The 20,009-nt window shown below is 43.4% G+C and overlaps 1 protein-coding gene across 1 annotated transcript in view; it reads left to right on the top strand.

The window, feature by feature from the left end:
- The first annotated feature begins 4,843 nt into the window (after window positions 1-4,843).
- The window catches only part of LOC311006879 (pleckstrin homology domain-containing family A member 5-like), a 257,951-nt gene continuing 242,785 nt past the window's right edge, over window positions 4,844-20,009 (top strand). The window contains 3 exon segments of the mRNA XM_083999886.1: window positions 4,844-4,962; window positions 5,085-5,161; window positions 6,079-6,136. Of these exon segments, the coding sequence (XP_083856012.1) occupies window positions 4,871-4,962; window positions 5,085-5,161; window positions 6,079-6,136 (227 nt within the window). The 5' untranslated portion in view covers window positions 4,844-4,870.

Genomic DNA, 20,009 nt, shown 5'->3' with positions numbered 1-20,009 from the left:
TTTGCATTTTCTTCAGCCAGCTTTTTGGAAATTTGTTTAAAATTTGCACTGAATCTGTATGAAAACTTGGCACGTGTTTGCTGTGTAAAGACACAACTGATTGGTAAATGTTTTCAACAAAAAGCATTTGATGCCATTGATCATAAAGTCATCAAACTACAGTCTCTGTGTAGAGTTGATCCTGCTGTGTTGGTTCCTCTCATACCTGACACAATAAAGTCAGCCTCAGTCAAGCCCTCTTACCATCGGTAATGAGTTGCCACAAGGCTTCATTCATGGTCCATTACTATTAACTACTCTATACAAATATTATACATAATACATAAATAGCATTCTTCCTCTTTTTTGCAGATGACACAGTTTTGTCTGCCTCAGGCTCCTCCTCAGCCGTGGCTCTGACTCGTCTTCAGTCTGCCTTTGATGCTCTCCTATTATCACTTTTTAATCACACACTCGTTCTAAAAAGACTGAGTATACGGTATTCTCCACCTCCACCAGCGACTCCACCAATAATGACTCTGATGATACCCACGCCATGCTCTCTGACTCTAAGAAAAAAATTGTTGAACTGTTGAAATGTTCAACATTTAACCCAAAAATGAAACGTTCATTTTTTTTTTGTATAATTAAAGATCTTCTCTGAACCATAAATGTGCAAATTTAACAGAGCTATCCTGTGCTATCATTACTTCAGAAGCTTAAATAGGCTAACCACATGGAGGTTTGCAATTTGAATTTCGTTTATACCTTGGTATGAATGACAATAAAGGTATTCAATGCTTCAATTCAATTCAATAAGACTAAAACTGTGTTGATTTTAGTTTTTTTGCCTTATCACATAATTTTGTATTCATCAGTGTTCTCTGTGACACAGCTGGTTCCACCTTTTAATCAGGGAGTGGGATTCAAATGACAGTGTGGGTTTGGGGAGTCTGACAGCAATGATTAAGATTTTGAAGCCGCCACAAAAAGATAAACACAAACATTCCGCTTACTTCTGCTTTAAGTTTATAGACAAGAGCTGTTGTTCCAAATTGCTGGTCAGTCAAGTAGGCCTAAAGTTTAACAGCATTTTTTATGAGAAAAGGATATCCTCAGATTGTCTGGAAAAAAAAAAAAAAAAAACAGGACTTTTTTTTTTTGCCCATGTCGCCCACCTCTTATTTGCAGGAGTGGGAAGTAACTGTCAACCCCTCTGCTTGTCATTACATAAGTTTTACTGTAGGCTAATTGATGTGTAGAGAGACAGAGGCAGGGACAGACACCAATGTTGTTGTACGACACGCCAAACCTCTTAAAGCTGAGCATGTCCTGCTGTCAAAGGCAGCATAATGATGGGTCATCTAATGTAGTGATGTTTTTTTTTTCTGTGTAAAAGATGCTAATGACTTTTAGACTAATTGTGGTAATAGTGTTCTAATTATCCCTGTATACTGTTTTATCTGTCCTGTTATTGTGTTGTATTTTTAATGTGACCTGCCAATGGGACTACAGATGCAAATTAGTTTAAAGCTATAATCTGGTACAGTGCATCAAATGGCAACATTTATGTTTGAACTGTACACTGTCCCTTTTAAATAAATTAAATTGAAATGGAAATAGACTCTTTTTACTAATTCCTTACTGATTGTGTTTACCTGCTGTTAATTGCATTGCACTGCACGTTGCTTGTCAGCTAATTATAAATGTTTCTTCTTGTCTGGTTATCTAAATCTGCCTACTAGAAGTTACATTTGAGTATGATTAAACTGCAACAGCAAACATTTTTTGTCATTTAATTATGACTGTGGCTGACATTTTTCTATCCATGCAATGAGGAAATGTTGTTAATTAACACAGTTGGCAAGTCGCACATAAGCTGATGCTGGAACATAACAGTGAGACGTTCACAGACAGTATGTTTGTTCTGTACCAAAATGTCAGATGTTGGGGAACCATTAGGGACTCCAGTATTATAATACTGTTTTGTGATTCTGTTCAGACTCTCACAGCACTTGGTTAATGTTAGGAAAGGATCCTGCAGGTTTAAAGGGATAGTTCACCCAAAATTGAAATTTCACTCATTATCTACAACTAAGGGCTGGGAGAAGTTTCAGAGTCCTCCGTGGCTTCTCTGAGTTACAGGGGGTCTCGGCGTAGCATTGCATGTCCATATCTATGGTTGCAAATGGATGGATTATATTGTTGTTAAAATTGTAATTCTTGTAATTCTATTACATGACGGCCCCTTTTTTTGGCCTGAGCCCTGGTAAAATATTTTTATAGTGTTTTGATTGTGTGACACAATGTATATTGATCTATATGCACTGAAATTGTTAAGATTATGGTATTGAGGCTGCTGTGCTGTTTTTTGCTATTTCTGTTAATTCTGTCACCTGTGAGTTGACAGCTGCATGCTATCCTCTCCTGATCAAGTCATGTGACTAGTAGTATTTAAGATGGCTTCTGTTATCTATCCTACTGTCTGACGAAGAGCACACCTTCACTGCTCAAAACGTACGTCACTACAATAAATTGATACGCTGAGTCCTGCAGAGTTGCGAGTACCCTTGTTTTTTCAATTTTTCTGTTTTTTCTAAAAAAAAACAGAAGTTTCCCTTTAACTTGTTGTCTAAAAACCACAGATAAGACTCTGGATGTGTCATAGTCGGTCGCTTTGTGCGTCTGCCATTCACCTCCTGCTGACTCTGGTGCCATATAAGTACTGTATTGCTACATTTAAAAAAAGACTAAACAAAATCTACATGTTTGCTGTGGCAGTTTTCCATACAGTCAAAAATAACTTCTATTGTCTATTTGTCTACTGCTCCAATTCCAAATGGAAAGAGTGGTAGAGATGATGGGTTGTGCAACATCAAGTATTTGGCTTGGACTTAGCAGTGGGAGAAATCCTCCTCCTCCTCCTCCTCCTCCTCCTCAGGGAGGACCATTTGACCTCTGGGTGTGTGTCTGTGTGTGAGAGGGGGGTTAATGGGGTGTGCCTGTGTGTGTGTTTTCAGTGTGTGAGCTATTTCTGACCTCGGGGATAGACTTAACAACGTGTGTGTGCTTTGTCTAGCCTCATTAGGAAGCTTGTGTGTGTTGTTGGATTGTGGTGGGTGGGTAGGTGTGTGTGTGTGTGTGTGGGGGGGGCTGATAGGTGGTTTGTTTGGGTGGCGGGAGGATTTCCAGCCAGCTCAGCTTTCCGTGTGACCTCCAGTGATCAGACAGGAAAGGAACACACTGTTGTGATCCACGTCACGCCCCTGACTCCTGAACACCGGCGAGCCATCCAACATCACACTCTGGGACGTGACGTCTCCTCCATGGAGATATGGTTTTTAAAAGGAGCCGTGTTCCACTATCTGATCAATATCTGAGCAAACAGTCGGCTCCAAAATAAGCCCCCTGTCATCTGAGACAGAAGAAGCCCCACATTCCCATCTCCCCTTAGTGCTGTCATTAGCTCTCAGAGGGCTTTGCCTCAGAAAAGCTGGAATTCAGGATTAAACCTTCAGAGCTTTTGAGGGATGTTGCTGATTGACGACTGAAAAAGTGGGTTTCTAGTTGGACAGCAACAAGTTTACTCATGCTAAAGGACAGGATATAGGATTTGGATGAAAAGATAAAAATGCATTATTAAACCAGATAGGAGAGATGAGGAAAAAGTAATGAAAAACAAACAAACATCAAGAATGAGTAAGTGAATTAGCTGTTAGTTTGATATGTGGCAATAAAATTAGTTGAATTTGCCAAACCAGGCTGTTCTCATTTTTTTATTTTTTATTATCTTTTTCTTTTAATGAACAAACAGACAAACAAAAACATAGTAAAATAATCAGACATTATGAAAAGTAAAAATAATAATAATAACAATAATAGTAATAAAAATAGGAAAAAAATACAAATTCTAATAATTACATAAAGGTTTCAGTCAGAGGATTTTCATAAAGTATATGTACTAGGTACGACAAAAAATACATCACTTACAATTGAAGATACTTTACACATCCTTTGTTATATATCTCACCCATTTCTCCCATCTTTTTTCAAAAACACAAACTTGATGTCTAATTCTCATTGTTATTTTCTCCATTACATATATCTCATTAACCAGATCCTTCCATTTAGAATTGTTTAAATTATCATCGTTTAACCAGTTTCTTGTAATTTGTTTAATTGGGCTGTTCTCATTTGAAACAGTCTGTTGTCCAGTTGTTAGTCTGGAGGAATTTGTGAGAGTGAGAGTTTGGAATTTTGAGAAAGCACTAACAGCGGCTCATAGTGGCTCCACACCTTTGTTGGTTTTCATAAGCAGAATATCATGTCTAGGAGCAGATGGAAATGTTCATGTTTCTTAAGGCTATAAATAATATTTTTCTTGCTTTTTTTCTGTACATCTGGGGCAGCCAGTCACTTAATACTTAGAGCAACAAGGATGAAGAGAGAAAAACAGAATCATTCATCATGTTGGAAGATGCAGCAGAAGCAGCACTGCACATGCAGATAAGCCTGTGCATATGGATCTGCTTAGCATTTTGTTTATAAATCACATAGATGTTTTTGGTGGTGTGTATAAGTATTGATTGATCGATCATAACCAGCTGAGTCCTGCAGTTGCAGCGCGTGCAGGGTTCACACTAATAGCGAACTTTAATGGTGGCCAGTTTAGTCACACACTCATAAGGACTTCTGCCAAAAACACACAGTCCCGCCCCCGCCGCCTCCCTCCCTTTGGCAGAAAATCATTGCTTGTGTCTTTATCCTCCATTCGCGCTCCCGTGTGCCGTAAGCGCGCACGCGAGGGTTTCCTGGTGCGCGCGCTTTGGCACGGCGCCGCGCACTCCAGCCCCTGTGTAGTAACCCAGAGCAGCAGAGCTCTCAGCTAGACATGGCGGCGGATCCTAAGCCGGACTGGCTCTCCTGCCTTCCCTCTTCTTGGAGTTATGGGGTGACTCGGGATGGACGCATATTCTTCATCAAGTAAATATCACGCGGACACACGGATTTATGGATACGCACTGCTTATTTCTCCGACGCATTCTCCCTGTTTGTCTTTTTTCGGCTTCTCTGTTCACCTTTTCCCCGTTTTCTTCCACTAACAGCGAAGAAGCAAAGAGTACAACCTGGTTGCATCCTGTTACTGGAGAGGCTGTGATCACGGGGCACAGAAAAACTCCAGGTAAAATGATTTGAGGATGTTTTTTTTTCACTCTCTCTCTTTCTCTCTCTCCATTCCCTGCCAAAACACGCACACTCATGCACGCATGCAGCGATCTGGGAAAGGTTATCCGCGCGTCACGGTCGAGAGGGGAGAAAAAGGGGGGCGACAAGTTGCGGAGAGAGCCGAGGAGAAGACGATGAGGGGAGATTTCTTTTTTGCTCTGCAGCAAAGCAACAGCCTCCTCTGCTCCGCTCTCCTCCGGCGGACCATTACGCACGGCGTTCACTCCCCCCCTCCACCACCCCCTCCTCTCTCTCTACCCTTCCAACCCCCTTTACCACCGACCCCACCTCCTCCCTCCTGCCCGCTCCACCTGGACACTTTGCGACACACTTTTTAAAAGTTCCGTCACGTAGGCGTGGAGCGATTTCCGAGCCGATTACCTGCAGTGACATTTGACACGTTTTCCCCCAAAAGCAGCTGCTGCTGTACACACGCAGACGTATAGATCCACCGCGGCTGCTCGTGTAGAACAATGCAGCGCGTCTTGCGCGTTAGAGCGATTCCGATGTATCCCCCCCCCTTCAAAAAAAAAAAAAAAATGAAACGCACATCTGCCGCGACAGAGCAGGGTGACGGCTGAGGAGGCATCTCTGCATGCAGATCAGCAGCTGGAGGCTGAGCAGTCCACACACTGACACAGTATGATCGAGTAATCCTGCGATATCTGCTGGGAGTGGGGGGTGGTGGTGTAAAAAGGGGCACAAGCCAAATGAGCTATTTGTGGTCCAGACACTGCATTGCTATGCAGGTGTATGTGTGTACCTGTATGTGTGTGTGTGTGCGTGCGTGCGTGTGTGTAATCTTCATATCTCTCTGCACAGCTGCTCATGTTCCTGTGCGTTGTGTTTTTCTTCCCCTCCCTGCGCTCACAGATTTACCAACAGGATGGGAGGAAGGATACACGTTCGAGGGGGCTCGCTGCTTCATCAAGTGAGTTGGAATGTGTTGTGAAAAAAACAAAAAAACACCACACATGCACACACACACACAGAGGTAGGAAGAGAGTGATAGATGCAGAGAGAGAGAGGCTGTCTCAGAGGCTGAGGGGCTGCGTTGTTTGGGCAGCGTTAGAGATTTCCCTCCACTCTCATCAACGCCCACCTCTCTTGCTTTTCTGCCCTGCTGGAGGAGCAGAGGGGCAATTCACTCATATATCTGATTGCCTCCCTTGTGACACACACACACACATTGACAGAAACACAGACAATCGCTTGGAATGAAAAGCTCTCTAGTCGCGTTTTTCCTTTGCTGCTGTTGAGGCTTTCTTCGTCTGTCATTCATACTCTCTCTCTCTCTCTCTCTTACTCACACACACACACACACACACACACACACACACCACTGGAGGGATTTGCTCAGGAACAAGTCTCTGCTGTCAGTGGGACGCAACTTTGACAAGCACGTGTGACTCAGAGGCGGCTCTGCTGCGCTGAACAGGCTCTACTTGTTGTCGTGCTGCATGTGTGCACACGCAAGTGTCGTTGTGTTTGTGTGTGTCTGAAACCTCTCCAGGGTCATTAGCTCCCTCCTTGTGCACATTTGCGTATCTGTATATTTTATGGACCTGTTTGACAACAGAAAATGCCCCACAGCTCCCAGACACTCGCACACCCACAGCTGACACACACACACACACACACACACACGCATTTTACACCTTCAGATACACACATGTTGAGGTTGTGAGCAGCCACTTTTTGTGCGTTCCACTTACTTTCCCACCTAGTTTTCCCGCTGTTGCTCCTGCTGTCTGTGGCCATTTTGAGAGCAGCAGCTGACACATATGGTGAGCTAATACTGCCCCTCTATAAATAGCCCACAACCGCTGCCAGTTGGTATGTGTGAATGCATGCAGAAATGTGCACATGGGCACGGTGCATGTGTGTGCATGCGTGCATGCACAAGGACATGTAAATATACAGTAGCACTCTGAATCGCGTGCATGTAAACATAGCAGCTGGTCAGGTGTGACCAGTGGGCAGCTGAGACAGAGGTGGTGCTGCAGGGAGGCATGAGATCGTGATGAGCAGTGTGGATCAGTGTTGCGACATCAACAAGTTAAAGGGATAGTTCACCCAAAATTGAAATTTCACTCATTATCTACTCACCCTCATGTGGACTAAGGGCTGGGAGAAGTTTCAGAGTCCTCCGTGGCTTCTCTGAGTTACAGGGGGTCTCGGCGTAGCAGTGCATGTCCATATAACGGTTGCAAATGGATACCAACTGTCTTCGTAACAAAAAGACACACCAAAACACATCCAAATACCTCCATGCTGCTCGTATGTAATGTCCGTCTTGAAGCCCCGAAATGCGGAATTGTCCCGAAATTTTTTTAAAAAGTCTATATTTCAAGCTTGTTTGTAGCGGAAGCTTCTCGAAGCTCCTCTTCCTGGTTCGTCAAATTTGGACGAACTGGGAAGAGGAGCTTCCGACATACGAGCAGCATGGAGGTATTTGGATGTTTTTTGGTGTGTCTTTCTGATGCGAAGACAGTTGGTATCCATTTGCAACCGTTATATGGACATGCACTGCTACGCCGAGACATGTCGACAGTCCACATGAGGGTGAGTAGATAATGAGTGAAATTTCAATTTTGGGTGAACTCTCCCTTTAAGAAGACCATGCAGCACCTAGACAACATTGGTCCTCTGCACATTGTGTACACCCCTTCACCCACAAGTTCTCACTCATGTAAACATTGAGTGCTCTACATCCTTTAATCCTATTGGCCCCAGGTTTTCTGTGTTATTACTTTGTGGTAATTTAATTGAACACAATACAATATAATATTAACAGCTTTTGACACATGCCCCCTTACAAAACAATACAATATTTTAACATTATAATGCAGGACTCATCCCAGGTGATTTGAGCCCCGCTCTGTGGTCTGGGGTCTCGGGGTCAGTTGGTAATCTATCCTCGTGGATTGGAACCTCCCCAAGGAGTCACAAGATATACCTGAGTGGTCATGAGATGATTAATGGGGTAGAGGAGGATAAAATGGATGTTTCATTTTTCAAGCTTTCCTCTAATCTTTGCCTAACCTCGGTTCTTTTTGAGCAGCAGCCAATGATTCACCAGCAGCGTTGTGCATTTAAAACTGTTAAGTATTCAAAGGTGGAATCAAATGCGTTATCAGTCTTTCATATTATAATAGAGCAGTGAAAATAGAGATATCCACTGCCAACAGCTGACATAGACATGTGCTTACGTGGACGTGAATGGGCCTATAAACCAACATATTTTTTAATATCTCATCCAACCCGACTGGTTTCACTTGCTCCTCTCATTGAACTGAGCCGAAAGCTTAATACAGAAAAAACAACTCCACCCATGCCTGAAGCTGGATACTGTGTCTGGACCAATCGGGGTGTGTTGCAGAATGACTACTGATAATCCATAGGTAAACATTGCTCAATTAATGGGGCAACATTCACGAAAAAAAAGAAAGAAAAAAAAGGAGTTTGGAAGCACTGCTGTGGAGTGAATGGAAATCCACTGAGCTTTTCCAAACCTGAGGTAATGAAGCTGTAGAAAACTTCCATGAGCCTCCTGGCAAGGTGTCTGGTCACTGCTGGATAATATTAGTTTTGATCGAGGGATGAAATGGGTAATTGGGTAAAAGTTTTTTTACATTTTGAACTTGGTATTAAATTCTCAGTGGGAACAGGCGTTAACGGAGGCCACGGGGTCTAAACAGATGGTCACTGCTGTTCCTCTGGTATTGGCTGACTCAGGCTGAACCTCAGCTCACTCAGTCTTGATTACAATGGGCAGTATTTGACTCTGAACAATTAGAGCTAGTGTCATATTCACTCAGCGCCACTGCATCGTCACCACTTCTTCAAATCCTTCAAATTCCTCCCAAATTCCTGCTGGGTCACTTTTCTATCAGCCTATTATTGGACTCCTGACTCTGCTGCTCCCTCTCTGCATCCGTGGTGTTGAAGGACACTGCTGCCCTTGAATGCCTGTTGACAGCCCATCACTCCCCAAGCTCAGCCCTTCAGGCTGGAGGTCAAACTACTTCAGCCTTTGTTAGAGTTTGAGTTTCAGAGTTTGAATCTGATCTGTTCATATCCTCAGAAGCGTTTGCAATGCCTCCAAATAGGAGTTGCCAACATATTTGTTTCCTGTAATACAGCCAATGTGGGGGTAAAGTGACTCCTCGGCTGAAATGCCATCGCTTGGCAACACTTTTGACTCAGCGCTTGGTTTGAAACAACACTGATTCTAAAACAAACACTGACGCAATCCTTGATTTCAGAGCACACAAAGGTCCGGTGCAAGAAGAAGAGACGTCACCATGTGATCACATCTTCAGTCCAAACCGCTGCAGGTTCAAGGACCAGAAACACGGAGGACCGGCTCCGTTTTGCAGTTGGGTTGTTGCCGTGTTTCTCATTTAGATTCAGATCAGAGTTCAGAGCTGCTGCAGTGTCTTCCAAATAATCTTCAAAACATTTTTTTTCTCTCTAACTGCCAAGATCTTGAACTCCCGCCAAGGTGTTTAGCTCCACACAGCTAACTAATTGCTCCTGCGCTCACCCGAGCCACGTCAGCGGAGCATCGACTCGGAATGAAACATGGCAGCGGCTCATGTGTCATGATGTTTGCTACGCCTTCACTCAGGTAAACAAGACAAAGCATGACAACTCAGAGAGATGAAACCCTGCGTGCAGCCTGATGCCTGCTGCTGTCCCACTCCCACTGCAGGAAAACAACAAGCAGCTGACTCCTGTGACCTGTTGCCTGTCTGGGAGATCATTTGGGACTGACTGCTCACTGCTGGGTTAGTCAAGTGTGGCAGCCATGGCATAGTCTGATGACACCTGTCAATCAATCAAGCATATTCCGAAATCAGTAACCATAACACAGTATTGTCATATGTATATTCGAATGCTTGATTTTTACCCTATTTATAGACGGGTGTCGGTGTCAGTGCATGTCTTAGCAGAGGATGGCACTTATTGTCATATATTCAGAAATTGCTGACATTTTGAAATGTGAGAGTGGCTCCATACATGGAAAAGTTTTCCACAGCTGGAAGTTCTGTGAGCTTTATGTCACAAGTTGTCAATGCACAATGCAGATTGAATGGATAGAGGAGAGTGTCTGTCTCCTGGTAGATGAGCAAAGTGTGTGTGTCTTTGTTCTGTAAAAAACATGTTGCACAAACATGTTCCATGTTATGAGGCTTTGGGTCTGAGGAGTGTGTGGACTTGTGTTTGGTATCAACTTTCCACATGTGCACATTTGACTTAAGTTGAAACACAAACAAACTGGAATCTCAGATGAAGACACGTGTTTTCGGGCCTTTATCTGTTGCAGAGGAAACGTCTTGAGTCTTTATGTTGTCAGACGCACGCTGGGCTGTTTTCCCTTTGATTCCCATACAGTCAGAATCTTAAAGGGATAGTTCACCCAAAATTCAAATTTCACTCATTATCTACTCACCCTCGTGTCGACTAAGAGCTGTGAGAATTTTCAGAGTCCTCCGTCCCTTCTCTGAGTTACGGGGGGGTCAGCGCAGCAGTATTTGTCCATAATGGTTGTCAATGGATACCAACTTTCTTCGTCCAAAAAGACACACCAGAAAACATCCAAATACCTCCATGCTGCTCGTCTGTAATGTCCCTCTTGTATTGAAACCCCGACATGAGAAATTGTTCCGCCGGTCAGTGCAAATCACGCGAGATTTGCACTGACACAGGAAGAGCAGTGAACCGAGACACTGGGAGCTTCCGCTACAAACAAGCTTAAAATATAGACTTATTTAATTTTTTTTCGGAACAATTTCTCATGTCGGGGCTTCAATACAAGAGGGACATTACAGACGAGCAGTATGGAGGTAGTTGGATGTTTTTTGGTGTATCTTTTTGGACGAAGAAAGTTGGTATCCATTGACAACCATTATATGGACAAATACTGCTGAGCGGACCCCCCCCCCCGTAACTCAGAGAAGGAACGGAGGACTCTGAAAATTCTCACAGCCCTTAGTCGACATGAGGGTGAGTACATAATGACTGAAATTTGAATTTTGGGTGAACTATCCCTTTAAAGAGTCTAGCCACTGGAGGAACTGCTACTTCCACCTCGGTCTCACCGCGGAGCTGCTGCGTTAGCTGCTCCATGCAGACAGGAACAAAGACCTGCCCTCTCATTCCGTCAAACTGAGCCACATGTGAATCTCACTTCTGCTCAGAAATGCCCCTAGTTGCTTTTCTTTGTGCTGAGTACCTGTATAATGTACTCGAGTGTTGCGAGCTGCTGTTGGATAGAAGCAGAAGTGGTCGACATTCAGTTGGTTTGATGTTTCAAGATCACAGGAAGCAAGCAAAGGTTTGTGATATTCACCTTGTGTATCATAGACTCACTTCTCTGTAACCCCTGATATTTCAACTAGACTCGCAGCCTGAACACCACATAGGTCAGTGGCTGTGACCTTTAGATCCAGCCTGCAGGGGTGGACTAACAGCAGGCGGACTGGACCTCTGTGTCCATGGCAACGGCAACAAACACGCTGCAGAGATTGCGGAACAGAAACGACTTAGGTTTAGGAAAAGATAGAATATTTGCTTTGATCAGATAGGTCGTCCTCTGTTGTCATGGTAACCAAAATAAATGTGGTTAAGACAATGCAGTCGTGTTCATTTAACTTCAGTGACCTCTGGCGCTGTGTATGGAAGCATCTGCACTTGCTGTGTTGCCAGGTCTGTCCTCCTCACCAGTCTGTTTCCTTTCAGTCTCTGGTCTTTCTGGCTGCACTCAAGTCCAAGTGGTTTCTTCCAGTCGGCCTCTGTGTTGCAGCTTTAGAGTTTCTCTTTACCTCCTCCTCACCAGGTCTGGGCAGTAAGACTTCAAATCAATATCACGATCTTCGCTGAAATTGTTTTCTGCGTTTGACTGCTTTTTGTTCAGTCTCATTTTTTCCATATGAACAGTTCCAGAAATGAACGAGATTAAGTTTTTGAGAGACTCTAATTGCTGATATTTTTTGCAGTTAATTGCCCAATCCTTCATCTCCCACACAGCAAAGAGTATTGACAGCTCTTTAAATTACAAATTTGAATTGATTTTACTTTAAAACCGGCACATGTGTGTCAACGGGTTGTAGATTTGTTCTTGTTTGTTTTCTCCATCATTTTTAAGTGTAGATGATGTAGAAATGCAAGTCTGCTGTTCTGTTTTTTGGTCCAGGTGCAGGAGAACAGAGTCTATGAAGCAAAGTTAGGGGGCGTGTTGGATTAAAGCTCCCAAAACCTCACTAGACTTAAAAGGCAGAATCACTGTCAGCAGCTGAGTAACTCAACTTGGAGACGGGAAATTTTAAAAGGAGGACTTTAGTATAAAAAGAAGCTGTGGGGTTTGAAGGATGTAGACATTTGGCTCAGAAGGAGGGTCCAGAGCTGCACTCATGTCATATGGGATGGAGGGTTTCTACATGGGAAAGACTCATGGATATTGAAGGCCACATGACTCATGTTCAGAAATGGAGCCTCCCAGTTGTAAGCAGGAAATAACTCTTCATATAGAAACTGTTTACACATTTGAAAAGGGTAATTACTGTGATGCCGATGTAATGATGATGTGACAGAAGGGCTGTGCTGCAAAACAAACGCTTCACATGTTGTTCAGACATAGAGGAAAGTTAACGTGTTTCTAAGTGTTCTGATTGGCTGTGGTCAAAGGCAGGGAGGGCCGTGATGTTATATATAATATCACTCATGGTGATGGACTCTACTGGACTCATTTGTGCTTAATTACAAATGACAGTGAGAGAGACATTGAAACCCTGGTTCCTCTCTCTCCTCCGTCACCGTGTGAAGTGGCTGTGAATGTCAGACCGTCAGTGTTGGGAAGGTTACAGCCTCTCCCAGTCTGACATCAGAGAGGTGTGTGTGTGTGTGTGTGTGTGTGTGTGTGTGTAGGGGGGCTGGGAATTGACCAGCAGTTCAGATGAAGCGAACTGGCAGCTCTGAAGTCAAGATATCTTGGCTCTTTATTGCATCAGTATTGATGCAGGCCCGGCCCCGGCTTTATGATACTAAATCAAAGATCGCTGCTTTCTACAGTAAATAATCGTTTTTGGAAAAGTCGGCACAGTGAGGTTTGTTCTTTTGGTCGTGTTTAGGGTAAAGTTTTCTGTCATAAACGATGCTCTTTGTTGGCCTGAATCATGGTGTTTCTTGTGAGGCTGATTTTTTTGTTTTCTTTAACAGAACTGATGTGAAGCCTGCGGAGCTAGTTCAGGCAGACAAGTCAAGCTGTGCCCATCCTGATCAGCTGATCAGTCACATGCTCTCCTCCTCCAAATAGGGCGGGCTATTTAAACCCCCCATCTTACCTGCTCATCCTTGGCTATGCTGCTGCTATTTCCTGCTCTGCTGCCCTTGCTGCTGCTTCTGCATACATCTCACTGCTGCTGCTGCTTCTGCATACATCTCACTGCTGCTGCTGCTTCTGCTGCTTCTGCATACATCTCACTGCTGCTGCTGCTTCTGCATACATCTCACTGCTGCTGCTGCCCATGAGGTTTTGCAAACCCACCTCCTCCCAGCATCCACCTGTGGGATCTGTCTGCTTCATTCCCTGTAATGTCTGGCAAACCAGATCATTCAGGGAACAAGTAACTGTGATCTATTTATTTTTATTTATTTACTTTGTGGGTGTATTCTATTAGATTACTCAAGGTATTGAAGTATTGAATGGAATCTGAGTAGAGAAATGGTGATGTCTGTGGTGTCTGTCAAATGTCTGTCAGATTTTTTCTGTGGTTTGTTCATTATTAGGGAGCCTTGTTGTTTGATCTTGTTGTGTCATGTATAAATATGTGTTTCTCATGTGTATATGTGAATGCATGTTTCTTATGTGTATGTGTGAATGTTTATGTGTATGTTGTGTGTATGTCGGACCCCAGGAAGAATAGCCGATGCTGCTGCGGGTGCTAATGGGGATCCTAATGAAGAAAAGAAAAGAAAGTTTCAGCTAGCAATGCTTCCAATCAATCCTGCTGCAACCATGCTCAAGAATATGCTAACTATGCTGTGCTTCAGCTTGCAATGCTTATACCCAATACGTTATTTGTTCTCATTTCAGAGTTCTCTGACTGAACTCCGTGTGCTGAGTGCGTGTGTGTGTGTTTGGGGACTGGCCCCTCGCAGTGGGGGCCAGGCTGCCCTCCTCTCCTCATCTCAAGTCTCAAATCCCAGGATAAATCACTCTGCTGCTTCTCTTCTGACATCTCTCTCGCCCTCGTCCCGACTCCCCTCTGCGTGTGTGTGTCCCTCTGTGTGTGTGTGTCCCTCTGCGTGTGTGTGAGTCCCTCTGCGTGTGTGTGAGTCCCTCTGCGTGTGTGTCCTACTCTGTGTCTCCTCTGGCTGGAGCTGTTTGATGTTTGCTCCTTGCCTCCCTAAAGCTCTAACCAGCTGTGCGTGTGTGCGTGTGTGTGTGTGTGTGTGTGTGTACGGTGGGCCATAAGCTTGTGTGTATTTACATATCATCTAAATCTGAATATGTGTGTGTGTGATCTCTCATTCCACTTATGAATTTCTTCCCGTGTGTGTGTGTGTGTGTGTGTGTGTGTGTGTGTGTGTGTGTGTTTTTCGAACAGAAGTGTGACATTGAAACTTCCACGTGTGTGTTCACTGATCCAAAACACAAACCCACTCTGACTCTTGACTGTCACTGTGTTCCACTCCTGACATCCTGAGAATATTTAATTGGATTTGATTACATTCCCAGGCTATCAGGCTGCTACAGGCACCACATCACTTGTTATTCCTTTGAGGACACACACTGAAACGCACACCTACTCACACATTCCTCAACTAGTGTGCTTCCAGCTGAAGGTTTTTTTTTTTTTTAATTCCCACCTCTGTGTGTAGCTTGTGGGGTGGTGTGTCTTGGGGCTCGGTGGAGGTCTAGCTGATTTATAACTGTATCCATGCATGATGAGCACAGCCTGATGGAGGTTATTGATGGTGATAAATGGTAAAGAGGGAAGGACACCTGCAGCACGAGCGCTCGGTAACCACAGGCCGCTGCAAAGCAGAAAAAGAGATCAAAGATGAATTTCTCTTCTAATTGGGGAACTTGTAACTGAATATCTCATTTCGGGGGATGTGAGTTCACCTCTTTGTGTGCTGGATACTGAGTTTACCAGAAAAAAACATAGATGCTTGCGAGAGTATTGATTGTTTTTTGTTGCTTTGCTTCACTTTTCAGTTATTTTGCAAAAGTAGAAGCAGGGAGACATTAACCCTGTCAGAGTTACTGTGCAGACAAAGTGACAAACATCATCACTCTACATTCATCTCCCAACAACTGTGAGATAGATTCAATCCTGTCCGTAAATTACTGGTGCACTTTCATTCTGCAGTGAATGCTTTTAGATATTAAAGGTCCCTTATTGTATAAATTGAAATGATCATGTGTGATTGTAAAGCAGGTCTAGGTTGAGGTTCCAGATTAATACTGTGAAGTTACCAAAGCCTCGGACCAAAGGGAAATGCACACAGTCTGTATTCAGACTGAGGCTTAAAACAAGCTGTCAGGACCTCTGTAACTTTGTGATGTCACAAAAAAAGCTGTCACCACTCTCACCGCTTCCCCAAGATGAGTTGAAATGTTTTAAAAATATGTGTGAAATAGGACATAAATGTATAAAAAATGCCTAGAATGGGACTTTGTGATGTCATTCAGTTGAATTGTTGTCAGTCAGTTGATTTAACCAAATTTTGGAGGCCTGCTTTAAAGGGATAGTTCAACATTTTGGCAAATTGGCCAATTGCCATAATCCCTATAGTTATAGCAGAAAATTGTTGGTGTAAGCTATTTTTAGAATGGCGGAGCAGAGCCGTGAGCTGCTTGAAAACAACTCTGTCTGGTAACGTTCTGTTATTATCTCATAGCGTGGTGAATGTGCAGGTCACAACTTGTCCACCAGAGCGTTGTGGAGTTGTTGGATTGTGTATTTGATGAGTTTGATGAGGGAAACCAAGAAATTCCACGATCCTCCGTAGCGTAGCTCTGCTCTAAGCAGCTCACAGTCAGGCCTGGCCATTCTAAAAATAGCTTGCACCGACAATTAAAGGTAACAAACTTCCTCCTAAAACTATAGGGATTATGACAATGGGCCAATTTGCCAAACTGTTGAACTATCTCTTTAACCCTCTATGGTACGGCGTTGCCATATGGCAACAAACCCATTTTAAGCCTTCTACACACAGACAATACATCCCCAGTTGTGTTGCAATGCATTAAAAGAGAGGTGGGGTTCTAAGTAAACCAATAGCAGTGTTTAAATTTGTTACATGACCTACTGGAGGCCATTTTGAAGCCCTTTTCTGCAGACGTCTTCACAGGGAGGAGCCTCGCCATTTGACCCCTCAAAAATGATCTAAAAAAGTGTTTTAATGACATTTTTCAACTGGGAAAAAAATATATACTCAATAATAGGTTAGTTAAGTTCATTATTCTGTAGTTTATTTCACTGTACTTGATCATTAAATATTAGAAAATTGTTAAAATGTGTATGTTGCCATATGGCAACACCGTACCATTATGAATTGCTAGCCTGGCATGTTGATAACATTTTGTATTTAGTTATAGGCCTAAATTCTTCAAAATAATATTGTAAACTTTATGGACTCAGGCTCCACAACCATGTAGAATCATTTAGTTATTTTTTCAGGTCCATCAATTTGACAGATACACATTTGACTGTTGTAGCCTAGTAAAGTTAATAGCAATTGCATTCAGTGTTGAAGAATATGAGCAGCTGGCAACATAGCAAGGAGAGAGTGAAAGATGAAGACAGTGAGAATGATGAAGACTATGAGCCAGAGAATAAGGACAGTGGAGACAGCGAGGGCAGTGGAGACAATGAGGACAGTGGAGATGGTGAGGACAGTGAGGATAGTGAGGGTAAAGTGCAGTGAAAAATGTATTTTTAAATGGTTTTTACTTTCAAATGATTTATTTTATTATTTATTTAAAATAAATGTTATTACTATTTTAGACAAAACTCTTATTTTCATTACTTTCCACTATCGTACGGTGTTGCCATATGGCAACGAACCCTAAAAACTACTAAAAAAATAATATTTTTTGAAAATTTCTCTTGATTATGTTTAATTGGTCTATTTTAAGACAAAAAAACACCCAAAACATTTTTTTACCAACTGGGATCATAATGCGTACCATAGAGGGTTAAGGCCCTCCAGCTTTGTGTCATGTACAGTCTTGCAAGAATATGAAGCGTAAACTGGAGAGTCAGCAGCTTTTACACAATTCAAATCATATACCTACACACACATAACACTATATCACAGAGATAATTATGGAAACATCTGTCATCGTGCTGTGATAAATCTGACTCCACAGTACATATGTGAATGTGGGTGCCTCATGTCAGCCAACATCTGTCCTTCAGGCTGACTAGCCCTTCATTTAGCAGATATAGTGTTATATTGTCAGTTTTAGGAAGGTAGCACTACAATTATACAACCGTCTTGAGTTGTCCCAGTGGTAAACGTGGGAATGGTCCAACCCGTAGGACATGGATGTGGCAGAGAGCCTGGACTCACTGCAGTCATCTTTGAGTTTTGTGTTTCGGAGAACTGGCTGTAGCTGTAGCTCCGAAACAGAAAGGCTCTGAGTTGACTGGTTGTGTGGGTTGGTCAGAAGTTAATGGGCCATGTGGCTGCATTGTACTCTGGCCTCTCTTCTCTCCTTTGCTGGTGGAGACATTGGTGTCTGCATTCTTTTGTCCACTTGGTTCTGACTCAGACTCTTGTTCGGCCTCAGAAAGAGGCTCTTTTACTTACACTTTCTTATATCAAATGGCAGAACTGCAGTGCAGCAGCTGGATTTCCACTTTAACATGTTGTGTTGAAAAGGAAATCAGTGTATTTCATCTCCACCATGTTTGTATAAAGCGATGAACGAGGCTGCAAGAACTTCCTGTTTGCCAACAACACAGAGATGCAAGAGGAGAAAGTTTGGATATTCCTCTTGGTGTAATACTTCAATAAGAGAGTTCAAGAGGTCAAAGGTTCACCCCGGCTGGTTTGGAGTCTGACTTAACCGAGTCTGACACGCCGCTGACCTTTGACCTCTGTAGCAGGACAGTTAACAAACAGGGCCTGGTTTGTGGAGCTGTCGTTTAGCCAGAAGCATGCGGAGATGAAAGAAAAGGAGGGGGGGAGGTTTTCAAAGGCTCACTGAGCTGCAGAGCCTCATGATACTCCACTTCTCTGCTAACACACAGACGGATGAATAAAAAATGAAGAGGAGAGGACGGGGGGAGAGAAATGAAACGGAATCACAGAGTGTAACCTGGAACTGACACTGAGCAGAGAGGAGGGGCGGTGGTCTGGTCACGTCAGGCCACCAGGACCAGGACCAGGATCTCTGCCGGTTCCTCTCCCCCCTTTTCTGTGTGCATGTCTCTCTCTGTCTCTCTCCTGTGTGTGCGTCTTGGGTTTAGCTTGGCAGCCTCTCGGCGCTGTGGGAATGCCACAGAACAAACAGTTAGAGTAACATGAATGTAGCCTCGCTGCTCCTCACCCGCCAGAAAACACCACTTCATGCATCTGTTGCAGAAGCAGCTGATTCTGACTCACTGTGTAAAATCCAGTGATGCTCAGCAAGATAATAAAAGTCAGAGGAAGCGCCGCTCACCTCGGCGAGCGAGCGTGTGGATGTGTGCGTCACGTGTGCGCTTTGTGCGGAGGAAAAAAAAAAATGAAAGCACATCTCCGAGCTTATCCTGGGAACCCGGGTTTCTTTCTATTACACAAGCCGACTGAGCCGCGCCGTTGTTTTCTTTGTCTGACTTGCGAACACAACTGTAATAAAAATGTGAAGGGAAAGCGACAGCCAGGGAAAATAATAATAACTGTCCGCCGTGTGTGTGTGTGTGTGTGTGTGTGTGTGTGTGTGTTTCTAATAAGTAAACACAGCCCACAGCTGACATATACCAATGAATCAGAAAATATCTGTATATTCAATGAAAATGTGTGTGAGCAAAGTTAGTCACACTCTCTGTAAAACACGCCGTGATAATGAGGCCAATGTTATTTTTACATCTATTTATTATAAGAACAACAATATCATATTGCATATTTAGATATGCGGATGAACTTTTTTTCCTTGTCTTTCTTTGTGCTCTGTTCTCAGTGTTGTGCGCACTTAGACTACATTTAAAAATGTATAAGTTAAAGGGATAGTTCAACATTTTTGAAAATTGGCCCATCGCCATGATCCCCCTAGTAATAGCAGTAGGTTCGTTACCTTTAATTGTTGGTCCAAGCTGCTTTTAGATCGGGGGAGAAGAATACCGAGCGGCGCAGCTACACTACGGAGGCTAATGGAATTTCTTGGTTTTGCTCATCAAACTCAGCAAATACACAACCAAAAAACTCAAAAACGCTGTGGTGGACAAGTTGTGACCTGCACATTCACCACGCTATGAGATAATAGCGGAAAGTTGCGAGATGGAGTTGTTTTAGAGGCAAAGTCGGACTTTACACTCTAGACGGCTGCTCGGCGGAGTGATTTCAAAAGCGCCTGTTTACTGCAGATACGTCCGTATACTACGGCACTGGCTGAGGTGCGCACACTGTGTCCCTCCGACCAGTGGTTCACTGAAGAAAGTAGTTCCGAGTATTTGCTTCACTTCTCTTAACTTTCCGCTATTATCTCATAGCGTGGTAAATGTGCAGGTCACAACTTGTCCACCACAGCGTTTTTGAGTTTTTTGGTTGTGTATTTGTTGAGTTTGATGAGCAAAACCAAG

The sequence above is a fragment of the Trachurus trachurus genome, assembly GCF_905171665.1.
Source record: "Trachurus trachurus genome assembly, chromosome: 23".
Taxonomy (NCBI): Eukaryota; Metazoa; Chordata; class Actinopteri; order Carangiformes; family Carangidae; genus Trachurus; species Trachurus trachurus.
This window is presented reverse-complemented; position numbering and strand designations above follow the sequence as displayed.